The sequence below is a fragment of the Pimephales promelas genome, chromosome 14, assembly GCF_988280905.1.
Source record: "Pimephales promelas chromosome 14, fPimPro1.hap1.1, whole genome shotgun sequence".
Taxonomy (NCBI): domain Eukaryota; kingdom Metazoa; phylum Chordata; class Actinopteri; order Cypriniformes; family Leuciscidae; genus Pimephales; species Pimephales promelas.
In genome coordinates this window covers 6,370,557-6,384,316 of record NC_142782.1, presented here as the reverse complement: position 1 = coordinate 6,384,316, position 13,760 = coordinate 6,370,557, and the positions used below count along the sequence as shown (strand labels likewise).

The following is a 13,760-nucleotide window of genomic DNA, read 5'->3' as shown; positions in this document are numbered from 1 at the left end:
AAGATGACCAAGCACCAGTTGCAGTGTGAAGGGGCTTTGCATCACACCACTGAATCCCCATGTAAAAACTTAGAGCTGTCGTGCACCATCGCCAGTAAGCCACATTAAACTAATACTTCCTTAGTGAATGTCAAACACACTTAGGCTTGTCTTTGGATAGTCACAACAGCCCCAAATTAAACACTGCATCACTCAACACAAAGTATAGGAAAAGCCAACAGAATGTCACGCTACACGATACTCACAATGAAAACCAGACCAAAACTAAAGACTGAGAAAGTCTGTCTTTGTCATAGGCTGAAAACTATGTCTGATCAGAAATATAAAACTCTTTACACTTTACGCTTTTTCAAATCAGAGTCTACTTGTTTTAATCCCCAGCTATTTGACTTTGCAATCAAGTTCAAGTACGATGTATTCACAATAATGAAATAACTGTGAAAAAATATTGTTGGTTTAACTTAAAAAATGAAGTAACCTGGTTGCCTTAAAATTTTAAGTTGATTGAACTGGAAAAAGTGAGTTAATACAATTATTGATTTATGCTGCATTCGCGTGCTATGGAAAATAGGATATTTCCACTTGTGAACTGGTATTTACAAGTGTGTTGCGTTCAAGTGCTTGTCGTAATGTGGTAAAAAGATGGAGATCCAGACCTGTTATTTAGCTAAAACTATTTTAGATTGCTTAAGTCATCTGCAACAGCAAGGAAAGGATCAAAACTCAAAAGGTAAATAATATGATGTAGCCTATATTTTCTAGATCATGAATAGTATATATGTCTACCATTCACGACTCTCGCGGTGCTCTCCGCCATTTTGGTTTAAAGATCAAAGGTTATCTCATCTCGGCAACTCGTCCATCAAAATATTCTACGAGTTGCCCAGTGGAAAATACCACATGAGGGGGTGATCATGTGCATTTTCCACGTCGGCTTTTGGTATTTACCATAATTACCATAGCACATGAACGCAGCATTAATCATCAGAAACTCAAAATAGTAAGTTATCTGAACTAAATCAATTATTTAAGTTGATTTGACGAAAGAAAAAATGTTGTGATAAAAAATCGTGAAAATATTTATTTACATTGTACATATGTACACTTTAAAAAAATATTGTTGGTTTAACTTAAAAAAAAATAAGTAACCTGGTTGCCTTAAAAATTTAAGTTCATTGAAATAGAAAAATTGAGTTTAATACAATGAAGGAGATTAATTTAATCACCAGAAACTCAAAATATTATGTTATCTGAACTACATAAATTAAGTTGATTTGACAAAAGAAAAAATGTCGTGATTACAAATCATGAAAATATATATATATATTTTTTTTACAGTGGAACAAAGTAGCCTGTAATCTAACATGTAATAAGTAATCTAGCCTAACTGTAAAGCAATGTTCCCTGGATTAAAAATATATACACAGCCACTAATATTATTGATTCATTCACCAATTAATATCTCATCCCAACACTAATTTTCAATCCTTTCATCTATTAACAACATATTTCTAGGATTTATGTACTGACAATTCCTGCTAACCCATAAATGAGTTCAGAACTGCACAAATGTTTGCTCATTCACACAACACTGCTATGGGTACCCAAAAATCATTAACTCATTAGCCAGTTTCTCATTAAGGTCTAATGGAGAAGTGAATGACCACAATTGGTTTTAAATTAATAGATCTTTCCTAAATGGTTGGATATAGTAGTGTATACCCAAAAATCAGTCACACTTTAGATTAGGGTCCAATTCTCACTATTAACTAAATATTAACTAAAACTTTTGCCTAATTACTGCTTATTAATAGTCAGTAAGGTAGTTGTTAAGTTTTTGTATTGGGTAGGATTAAGGAAGTAGAATATGGTCATTGCATTAATACGTGCTTTATAAGTACTACTAAACAGTCAACTAGAAATCCTAGTAATATGCATGCTAATGAGCAGATAGTTAGTTAATAGTGAGAATTAAACTAAATAGTTATCCAAAAATCCCCATGCAGAGACTCATTGCTTAGCTATCCTCCATGTAGAAACTGTAGCGCGAACCTCAATTTCAAAGTTATCATTTACATTTTAAATCATAAGCCGTCTTAAAATCTAATGAGGTGATACTATAGCTCACACTACTAAAACTACAGGAGGATACTGTTGGTCTCATAAGCTGAGAAAGTGCACTCATTTCCAATTATCAATTGTAAATGTTAAATTGTTAGTCATTTTTTTTTTATAAACATTTCAAAACTGTGAGATTGGCTATGTTCAGAAGTGAATACTAGCTGGTTACTTAGAGTGTACTGTATACTGCATACTATTAACAGCAGTATGGTGTCACACAACCTCATCATGTTACATGTGAGTGTCAACCAAGTATCATCTTGGAAATAAACATGGTTACTTTGTATTTTAAATGATATACTACCTTTCGGAAGCCCAATTGAATCAGTGAAGAAATCACACCTTATATTACTTTCATTTATCACAATTAAAATGAAAGGTCAAGTAAGGTGCATTCTATGTATAAAGACAATTTGCATACTGCGCACAATATTCATGTACTGCAAAAACAGTAGTATATTAGTATCCTATTCCAAACATAGTGATTATTTAACATTAAATGCAGTTTTTTTCTCTTGTGCTGACGAGTATGTATGGCTGGCACTATTGAGGAGCTTATCCCCCTTTTAAAAAATACCAAATAGCCTTTAGTTGGAAAAACATTGACAAAAGAGTTTTAGAACGTATAAATACCAGCTACTTCCTTTGTAACCAATTCATGTTTGGGAAAGAATGGTGGGATTGCATTCAGGTTTTGTCAGCTCGTAGGAATGTAGGCCTACTAGCTTATAGATGACCTTAAACGAGTCAATTTGTGATTTTGTGGGGTCTTTAGGTATGTTATGAGGCTGGGATTTGAAAGCTTTGGTTATGTTGAAATCTAAGCTGGATAAGAGATGCACTGCCTCAGCTTATGTTTAAAACACGCAACTGATTCATCACTCACCTTTCTCTTGTTCTCTTCCTCCTCCTGCATCTTCACTTGTAGTTTCCTCACCATCACCTGTCTCTTCCACTCTGGGATGGCTCGGCCCTGCTCGTCATGTGTGGGCACCAGATTCTCAACATCCACCACACTGGATTTGCTCTGGCCAACAGCAGTATTTCCATTGACGGTGGCTGCGAGCTGCGAGCTGCTCTGTGAAATGGACAGGTTCTGGGGTGACCCGCTGCTGGTGGTGGGAGTGGGTGGCGTGGGTGGGCAAACAGGCGGTGGAGATTCTGGCTTCGCGGACTGGGTGTCGTTGGACTGGGGTTTTGGCAGAGGCTGTGGCGGCGATGATGGACGTTCCTCCTGGAATTCAAAATGATCAATCAGAATTGAATGTTCCAGAAGAAAATATCAATGTAGTGTCTGGCTGTCTGCTGAATTGAATAATAAAAAGACACTAAAGACTCTCGACGGCAAACTGACGCCAAAGAACTAGTGCTGATGAATGTCGACGGTGTTGTCGCCTGAAAAAAAATCTGCACTTGAACACACCAAGAGAACTACAGCTGACGGCCAACTAGCATGCGCTTTCTGCGCCTGGGTGTTAATAAGACAACTGTCTATTTCGGCAGATTTATTTGTCTATAATCGGCGTTCAGAAAGGGAAACCGACGCAGCAGGTACACAAAGAATACTCAGGTAAGATGATGTAAAATTAGAAAAGCCTTCTATCTGTACAGTTTTTACTTCTTTGCCCTCTGTTTTGCTATTATTCTAGTGCACTGACTCATTATAAAAGCTGAACAGCCAATCAGAGTTCTCTCTCTCACCGAATTGGCCCCAAAAAAACCCAGACAGCTTCCGACTAGAGCCAACATTGTTTTCAGTTGACTGAGGCTTTGGCTGAAAGTTGTCGGCCGATCGTTGGCTTGGTGTGTCCCGCGCTTAAAGGGATAGTTCACTTTGAAATTATTTTTTAGCTTACCTCAAGGGCATCCAAGATGTAGGTGTCTTTGTTTCCGCAGTTTTTTAATTTTGATATTTTTAGGTCAAACCGTTCTTGTCTCAGTCATATAATGCAGGTCTATGGTCACCACCTCAAAGAGCATGCACAGAGAAGTCCAAATAAAACATGATTTAATGACTCGTAAATGTAAGTACACATTGATGGCCTAAGACACGAAACGAGCGGTTTGTGTGAGAAAACAAACAGTTTTTATATCGTTTTTACCTCTTGTGATCACAGCCACGTCCAAGTGATCTGAGGGCGCGGGCGTGTTACCTTTCACTGTGAAGATCTAAACATATTTAAATATACAGGAAATCGCAATGGAAGACGATTTCGATATATCAACAGAAAATGTTTAATTTTTTTTCACAACCGCGCGAGAGATCACTTCCGGCGCTTTCCGGCATTTGCGCAGACCGAAGCGCCCCCTCAGATCACTTGGATGTGGCTGTGGTTACAAGAGGTAAAAACGATATAATACTGTTCGTTTTCTCACACAAACCGCTCGTTTCGTGTCTTAGGCCATCAATGTGTACTTACATTTATGAGTCATTAAATCATGTTTAATTTGGACTTCTCTGTGCATGCTCTTTGAGGTGGTGACCATAGACCTGCATTATATGACTGACAGACACCTACATCTTGGATGCCCTTAAGGTAAGCTAAAACATACCAAAACATAATTTCAAAGTGAACTATCCCTTTAAGGATCAGTTAACAATTGTCTTCCTAAAAAGAATTAGGTTCACTTGCAATGAGGTTCAACATGATCTGTGCAAACCATTGTTTTGCGAGATGAATTATCCTATATAGTTCATGTTAATATTAATAAACGTCACTTATCATATAGACTTTTTTGTTTATTTTTGTACAATATACCTTTTCTTTTCCCGGCTCTACTTTTTAAGAACATTTTTTCTTGTTAGTAATACGGTCCTTTGGAAAACATTGTATGTCGCATACATTTTAAACGATGCAATACAAAAACTAAGCAATTCAAAAATTCCATCCTAATTATGTCTCTGTCAGTCTCAAAAACACCGTTTGGCAATTCAGAAATTTTTGGACAGCTCAGACTCATCCAAATTTACCGTTGTTATGAAATAAAACCAGTGCATTTCAACTTATTGTCAGTTCATAAGCGTATCCTGGTGCTCTTTATTAGGCCTAAAATATAGAATATAGAAAATTTAGCATAACAACAGAGTCATCCTGTAATTACGATACTTGTAATAGTTACTCAACATTAAACTTTGGAAAAATTGAAACATTCATTTACATAAGCAACCATACGTCAGACCTCTTGTTCTAGTCAAGAAATTACTGGTCAGCAAATTACGTTCGATAAAAGGATTCGAACGCTCCAACTGTGATTTCCTTAATTACATAACTTTGATAAATTGTGCTATTGTGTTACAGTACCAATAATTGGGTTACACAAGGGTCTCACTGAACTGGCTGAATTATCCTGGACAATAGATTTGGGGCCCGATTGCTGAGCTGCACCCCATACTACAACTTTATACACGGTAACTGTAATTTTGTTCTGAATTTCATTACTTTTGTGGCCCTAGCAGTTATATTTTGGAAATATTGATCCATTGTATCTATCTCTATAATAATAACTGGAATGTTTTTCTATTTTTTCATGTATTTAAAGAAATATCACACCAAGTCCATTCTGTCCATTGGTGTGTAAGTTGACATATCTGATTTGGCTTTTGTTTTTATCAAGAAGCATCTCATCTTCACATCTCAAGCCAAAAAATGGCAGTGACACCCAATCACTATTACATCATACAAATTTGTGAGTATATAAACTATATAAACTTATAAGCTCAAAACAAATGTATAAGTAAAACATTACAGTAATAACAATGCTCTTGACAGGCTTCAGGAAATGAAGTCAAATTAAAAAAGAAAGGGAGCGTGACCTACGTTGTTCCCCGCGGGGCCGCTGTTAGAGAATACGGTCGTGTAGCCTTTAGTCTGAGGTGTCGGCTTCAGACTCTTCCCAGCTTTAATTTCGGCCAGAAGCTCAGAATTATCTCCAGTGGGGGACATCATGTTGAAGGATTTATTGCCTGCGATAAAGACAGAGGGAAACTGAGCCAGGATGAATGGATGCGTGAAGAGAAAGAGAGAGACACACCGGACAAGCTTCTCCCCTAAATATTTCATTTAAAACCCCAGACGTCTAAACAAATGTCTAAAGCACTCAGAGGCTGTGCTAGTATTTAACAGTACTAATTCAAATAATGCACTCACTAAATAAAGTTTTAAAAAGAAAGGACCAAAAGTAAAGAATATTAAAAAAAAAACATTCAGGCCTTTGTTGAAGTTTCAACAATCAAAATGATTTAAAACGTACATGGCATTCGAATAATTTGACCCACTGCTGTGTAGAAAATACTGAAATAAAATTCAAATATATTCATTCTAATTACCATAATTCTTAGCAGAAATTTGGTGAATTTGATAGGATAGTGGGTGGCAAATGAGGCCAAATGGGATTTTATGAGACTTGTGGCGTGAAAATATAGAACTTATTAAATTTAAGATTGTTACATAACATAATCTACTTGACCAAATGTGGCCTCTGCTCTTTAAGTTTTAATGCCATAATACATTGCAATGCCAGAAAACAAAAGTTTGTTGTACACAGTGTCTAATAACAACCTCTAAACAATCAACAAATGTTACCGTTAACATGATTTTATCCTCTTTAATTATGGAAAGTATATAAAGTGATAAAGAAAAACCACCAGAAAAGCATGTATAACCGACTATAAATGAATGCTGACAGCTACAGGTATAAATAGAACACAAATCTGCTCTGCAAGAAAAAAAATACAAAGCTAAATTATGTAAAAAAAAAAATCTGTATTTAAAAAGTATACCTATAGACCACTGGACTACTCAAACTCTCAATGTAATTTTTCAACTTCTTACATAAATAAACTGAAATAAAAATCAATTAATGCACATCACCTGGTGTTCTTGATTTAAATCTCCAGAATGCCTCGTAACAGACGTGCTATTGTTTTGTCATAGCTGAGGTTATGAATAAGTCTTCTCAGACCGATCTACAACCCTCCTGATTCAAACTCTCCTCTCCTCCCCCAAGAGCAAAGAAACGGCGTTTGCTTACTGCCGGTTGCTCATCACAGTTAGAGAAGTCTGAACGGATCAGCGGTAATCAACTCTGACAAGACACGGCTGCCAAATTGGAGCTGGATTTGAAGTCCACTCACTGACCCTACGTCCTCTCCTCACTCTCACTGACCCTTCTCCTTACTCACAGTTCTGTCCTCTGATCAGCCACCCTCTCGCTCTAACTCTTGCTCAGCAACCAGCTGAGTGGATTAACAGGAAAGAGTCTCACGCATGCTGAGCAACACATTAAAAGGTGAATAAATTGCTGTTAAAGAAATAAATAACCCAAAAAATAACATTCAAAGATGCTTTCTGTTGATTTTCTTTCATAAGATGTCGAAAAATCCACTTATGTCTACAAATTACCTTACAATGACCATACAAATGACAAAATAAACAACTTAAATCAGCCTAAGATGGCGCCTTAGCAGTCTTAGCTGGTTAAAACTGCTCTATTGGTCTTCCGTCCTGATCAGCTTAAAGTGCCCAAAAACCCTTTAAAACCAGCAAAACAAGACGATAAGTCATGACAGCATGGCTGGGAGCACCAGACCAAGTGCAACAATGAGAAATGAATAGAAAATTTGGCTGGAAATCACTAGTAATATGATTTAATGGTTTATCTCTTTCGACCAATAGAGGGCGCTGTGACCAAATTGATGTGGTGTGGTCTGAGGTGATAATAACACATGCAAAGTTTGATAGGTTTGGCATCAATTTGTTGATGTGATATACCAGAACTGTTTCGCCTATCGACAAGAAATCCATGTCTGAAGATGATATCATTCGATTTTGGTGAAAATTGGACCTAGGATGGGTTTTTAAAGATAATCAGAATGAGGAAGTTCGGCCAACTGTGGCAAAATTGGTATCTATGTTTTCTGTTAAGACCAGTTTCATTGCAATATGAAAAGTGAAAAGTTATTCGCATTTTGGGGAATTTCATACCCTTATGCTTACGGAGCACAGCGAGAACTGTAAAAAACGTGTTTAATTTACGGTAAAATACCGGCAGCTGTGGTTGCAAGAAATTTACCGTATAAAATACGGTAGCAAGACTTTACGGTAACAAGGTTTCACAGAGTGACTTAACTTCAAATTTACAGTTTTGAAGTGTTAATTTGAAGTATTAATATCTGTTCTGTACCATTGTAATACACTAACAACCAACAATCACAGCAGTGATGAGTAATTTATTATTAATATTTAGAAGCTGCACGCAGTGTCATTCACTCAAACATTAAACACCATCATGGTAACACACATGAAATTTTAAAAAGGCAATAAACATTAATTTAACAACATTATATGTCACATAGAACCCTAATGTACATAACTGATTAGAAAAAGACTAAGAAACAAGTGATTTCAACAAAAATACATCAAATGCAGGGCATTGTGGGGATGTCAATTTACGGTTTTTCACTGTAAATTATACAATGAGTTGTTCATTTTCACTTTAAAAACTGTAAAACGGTATTTTACAGTAAAATTACATGGAATTTACCATTAGATCTATTACAGTTATTTACTGTATGGTAAGGAAAGCTCTGTTAGCCAATTAACAGTTTTTCACTGTGGAATTTTACCGTTAAAATCACGATCATTTTTTTAAAGTGAGCATTTCAAATTCATTCCTATGGAAGTTTGCAGGTTCCATATTAGGATTGGGTTTAAACCCATAATATTGCCAAATAGGCACTTTAACATTTGGCTTTAAAACCAAATCTTTCGCCATCGTCTTGCCAGTCAGCTCACATTCAGCTCACCTCACTCGCCATGTGATAAAATAAATCTGACTTTTGCTGCTGATCAGTGCTGTGGCTCTCGTTTGCGTTCAGTTTTTAATTAGTGTCTGTTCTCTAACTGAACAAAAACATTTTTTACTAAAAAAAAATACAGCGATAGGCAAGTGATGTAATCGGTGAGCGGCTGAACACAGTGTAACTGACTATCTCAGTAAGCCTATAGCATCAACATAAGTGAAAATTTGGACCGTTGGTGGTGCAAAAGCAATTGAGTTAGAGACTCCACAATCACTGTGGTTAAAGTTCAATCTGTCATCTATCCATATGCCAAATTTCATAACTTTCCAGCAAGCGGTCAATGGGCTGCCATAGACTTCAAGAGCAGAAGAAGAAGAAGACGAACACACGGACCTTCAGTGCTTTGACCCTACTAATAAAATGCAACTTACAACATGTCATTTGCATTAATACGACAGGAATACTTAACAACTTTTAAAGAGATGTTGTGCAAACTACAATACAATATATTATAATAAAAACATTACCAAAACGACAAAAGAAAATATGGGTCAGATTAAAAATACACAGTTTTGCAACTGTGTGGGCTTGCCAAATGATGTCAAATTTCAAATCTGGGTTGATCTGGGTACTTCTGCATTTGGGACATCACTTAAAATGTCAACATGTATAGGTAAAAATGTACTGAACTGATTTATTCATGCATATAAAATGAAAATGTCTATATATCACTCCTCCCTTTGTTCAAGAATGGAAAACGTAATCATTCTTTACTTGAACACTGATCATTTACTTGGTAACAATGTCTGTTTGGTTGAAAAAAAGTTCAAATATTTATAAAATGATCCAAATATAATTTATATTTCAGCTATTTTGCCCAGCATTAGCATCATCATATATCTCAGTAAAAACACACAACACGTTACCTTCAACCTTGACTTGACAAATCTTCATTTATGAACTGTAACTAAATATCACGTTAATAACTTAAACAAAGGCAAAGAGAAGAACTTGAGCCTGAATACGAGCAGAAAAAAAGAGGATCAAGATGTTAACAAAAGCTGTGCATAGTGAGGGATGATGTGACGTAGGTTGAAGGTGTCGCGTTGACGGGAGGGCAGAGTCAATAAGGCCGCCCACTGTTTACACACCTTTATACTCATTCACTACAGTATGACTCTGCAGACCAGTGTCAAATGACAGCACTTTAATGGATGAATTGCTTGTAAATTCAATACATTTTTATTCCAGAATCGATTTTTTAAGGGACAAGTCAACATGAAAGCTAAAGTTCCTATGGTTTAATCAGTGTATTTCATAATCTTCAATCAAAATATTACAACTTGCTCTGCGTCTGAAACAACTTTACTTATCTGCTGATGTCATCAAGACCTCTTGGTTGTCAACCAACCACCTGGCTCCATTCTGCTATGACACGCCCACTTTTTTATAACAATTTATCATTGTCTATCCTGTTTCACTCAGTAAAACGGGGGTTGTGAATGCCATTTCATGTTGACTTTTTAAAATTTTTTAATGTTTTGAGCCACAAAACAACCTCACCCGCAGCACAATTTCATCAATCGATATAGCTAAGCTGTATTAACAATCACAGCTGATGTGCCAGAGTCCCCACAGCATCTGGGAAGCCTGTGGGCTGATCGAAACTGGAATCACAGAAAAAACTCACTCTGGGTGCTGTGGTTTCTTTGGCTATCTGAAAGTGACTAGGGTAATATTGAAAATGATTGTTCATTGAAAATGGAAAATGATTTACTTCAGCTTGTGGTCCAGTAGCCAAACAAACAACACACTTAATGCTCTCAATGAAGGGAAATTAGAAGAATTAATGTAAAGAATGAAACACACACAAACACACACACACACAAATAATGAGGTTTGGGGGAAAATACTTACTCTTCCTCTGACGCAGTGTTTCTGGAGCCGGGTTGACAGAGGGAGACAGATGCGTAGAAGAAAGATCTACTTCTTTAGAGCGATTGCGTCATAAGAAGAGAATAATACAGAAAGCCGGAAGGCACAGCAAAGAGTCCATGCAAAGCAGACAGCCAGAGAGAAAGAGAGACAGATCCCAGCAGACAGGTGTTCAGTAAGACAGGTGTGGTGAAGACAGACACAGAGGATGATGGGATGACAAATACAGTAAGGACATGGAGGAGATGAAACAAACAAACAAACAAACAAACAAACAAAAAACGAAACACAATATTGTTTTAATAACCTGTTTGTCTCTTCACTAAATACAACCATTTTAAATAATTGTGTGTGTATATATGCACTGAACATATTTGATTGAAAACCTTTATTAAATTCCTAAACCAGTAAAATGGGACAGGGCAATAAAACACTGGGTTTTAAAACACAACTTGCCCTCTTCATGGTTCGGTATTTGCTATGCGGTTGCAAATGTGCTCTGAGGTCTTTTAGTATGTGCAGTAGGTTGCTAGGGTACTCAGGTGGCTGTTCTGGTTGCTAGGGGGTTTCTATAGAGAGCCTAAGTCCCCTAAGAAAAAATATGAATGGTAGTCAATGGCGAGAGACAACTTATCTTTTTATTGTGTCTGAACTGTGCCCTCAATTACACATATGATGTTTGTCAAATTAAAAGATAATTCTGAAAGTCAAAAACGTCGCAGTTTGTCATAAAACAGAAGAGTAACATTTAGTTTTATGTGAAAATCGCTCAATGAACTACATCTCCCGGGAAGCAAAACAACGAGCGAGATCCGCTGCTCGTGTGTGTGTGCAGTCTGGTACAAACATGGCGTAACGTTACGATTATAACGTAAGACTGTAGAAACAATGACAGACATTAGCCTCAGTAAAGTTAGCTTCATTCATTGAGAGAAAATGTGCGCCTTTGGGGTTTGTAGTCTTTGTAATTATGTATTTTCACAGTCATCACCTCAACGCTTTTACATCAAACTGCGACCTTCTTTACGTTAAAATGTATCTTTTAAATTGACAAACATCATATGTGTAATTCAGGGCATAATTCAAACGAGATCAAAATATTTGTTGTCTCTCGCCATTGACTACCATACAATATTTTCCGAAATAAGGTCCCATGGTGGTTGACCGGAAGGGGAGGGACTTAGGCTCTCTATAGCCAGTCATCTGACTGGGTACCATGGAATTGCTAAAGGAGGTTTGCTTACTTGTCCAAGCCATTTTTACCCCTTTCATTATCTGGCAGGTGAAAATTGGACCTCTCCTCATCCAGTCATACGAATTTATCGAAACTGTGCAGGACATGTCACACACTTAACATTTAAAGGAATAGTTCACCCAAAACTGAAAATTCTGTCAGTAATTTCTCACCCTCATGTTGTTCCAACCCCGTAAGACCTTCGTTCATCTTCGCAACACAAGTTAAAGGTTCTCTAAGCGATGTCGGGTGACGTGACTTCTTGTTGACGTTTAAAGTATTTTCAAACAAAAGGGAGGCTAGATAGACCCTCCCCCCTCCTCATCCGCGCACTGACCCCCCAAACCCCACCCCCAGGGCCTTCTTGTTATTGAAGTTATTGGCTGGAACAGTTTGTTATGTTTCGTGGAGCGGGTCGCCGCAATTTGTCATTGTTGCTATTTGTGGAGCTTGGGTTGTCTGCATAGACCGCGTTTTTTTACAGTGTGTTTAGGGGACAGGCAGCTAGCGGATAGTGAGGAGATGTTTGCTGTATGTGACAAAAAACGTGTGGCATCGCTTAGAGCACCTTTAAGATATTTTTGATGAAATCTGAGAGCATAGGCTTCTTAAGGGATTGAAACTTGCCGGCCCCGAAAAGTTATTAAAGACATTGTTAAAATAGTCCGAGTGACCACAGTGGCTTAATCTTAAGTTTATCAAGCGAAAATAATACTTTTTGTGCGCAAAAATAAATAAATAACGACTTTATTCAACTATTAATTTCCTTCTCTGTGGGCCTCGAGTGAGTTCACTAGTGTAACAGCGTAAGCTTCAGTTGTTGTATGTCACACGCATCACACACATGACCAGCATCGGCCAATAGTGAGCCTACGTGTGACGTAGCTCTATGCTATCACACTACGTTAACTGACTAGATGCCCACGGAGAAGGAACTGAATTGTTGAAATAAAGTCGTTATTTTTGTTTGTTTTTGCACACTAAAAGTATTCTTGTCACTTGATAAAGTTAAGATTGAGCCACTGTAGTCACTCGGACTATTTTAACGATGTCTTTCATAACTTTCCGGGGCCGGCAAGTTTCAATCCCTTAAGAAGCCTATGGAGGAGTGATCCAGGTCTCAGATTTAATAAAAAATATCATAATTTGTGTTCTGAAGATGAACAGCCTTACGGGGTTGGGACAGTATGAGGTAGGGATGCAAACAGTTAATCGATTATCGATTAATAGTCGACAAGAATTTACTCGATTAAATTAAATTAATTGTCGGCTAATTGAACATTGCGAACGTGACACGATTTTCTCACGCGAGAGTGCCGACACAAACTTGAGGCGGCAAAAAATAAACCAAACATGAGGCGGTCAAAACGGAGTGGAGTGCATCGATATTGACTACCAGCTATACAGCGTGCTAACCTTGAAAACCCAGCTGTATTTTAACAATAACTTAGCTCATACCTGTCAACACTCCGATTTTCCCGGGTTTCTCACGTTTTTTAGCCCTATCTCCCGGACGGCTCTCCGTTATTTTTCTCGGGAAACTAGTCTAACTGTATGTCACACTTTCATACATGGTGTGTTCACTTCGCAGAGACAGCAAAAGGGGTGTTCGAGGCACACGGCATATACAATACAATACTGCCGATAGTTCAGCTCTTAAAGGGGCCA

General features: G+C 37.4%; 1 protein-coding gene across 2 annotated transcripts in view; it reads right to left on the bottom strand.

Moving 5' to 3' along the window:
• The window catches only part of espn (espin), a 93,440-nt gene that overhangs the window by 12,327 nt on the left and 67,353 nt on the right, over window positions 1-13,760 (bottom strand). For both annotated transcript variants that reach the window (XM_089119337.1, XM_089119338.1), the window contains 2 exons: window positions 5,940-6,085; window positions 3,008-3,355 (listed from right to left, as the gene is read on the bottom strand). In XM_089119337.1, coding sequence (XP_088975463.1) covers window positions 3,008-3,355; window positions 5,940-6,085 — 494 coding nt within the window. The remainder of the gene's footprint in view (window positions 1-3,007; window positions 3,356-5,939; window positions 6,086-13,760) is intronic.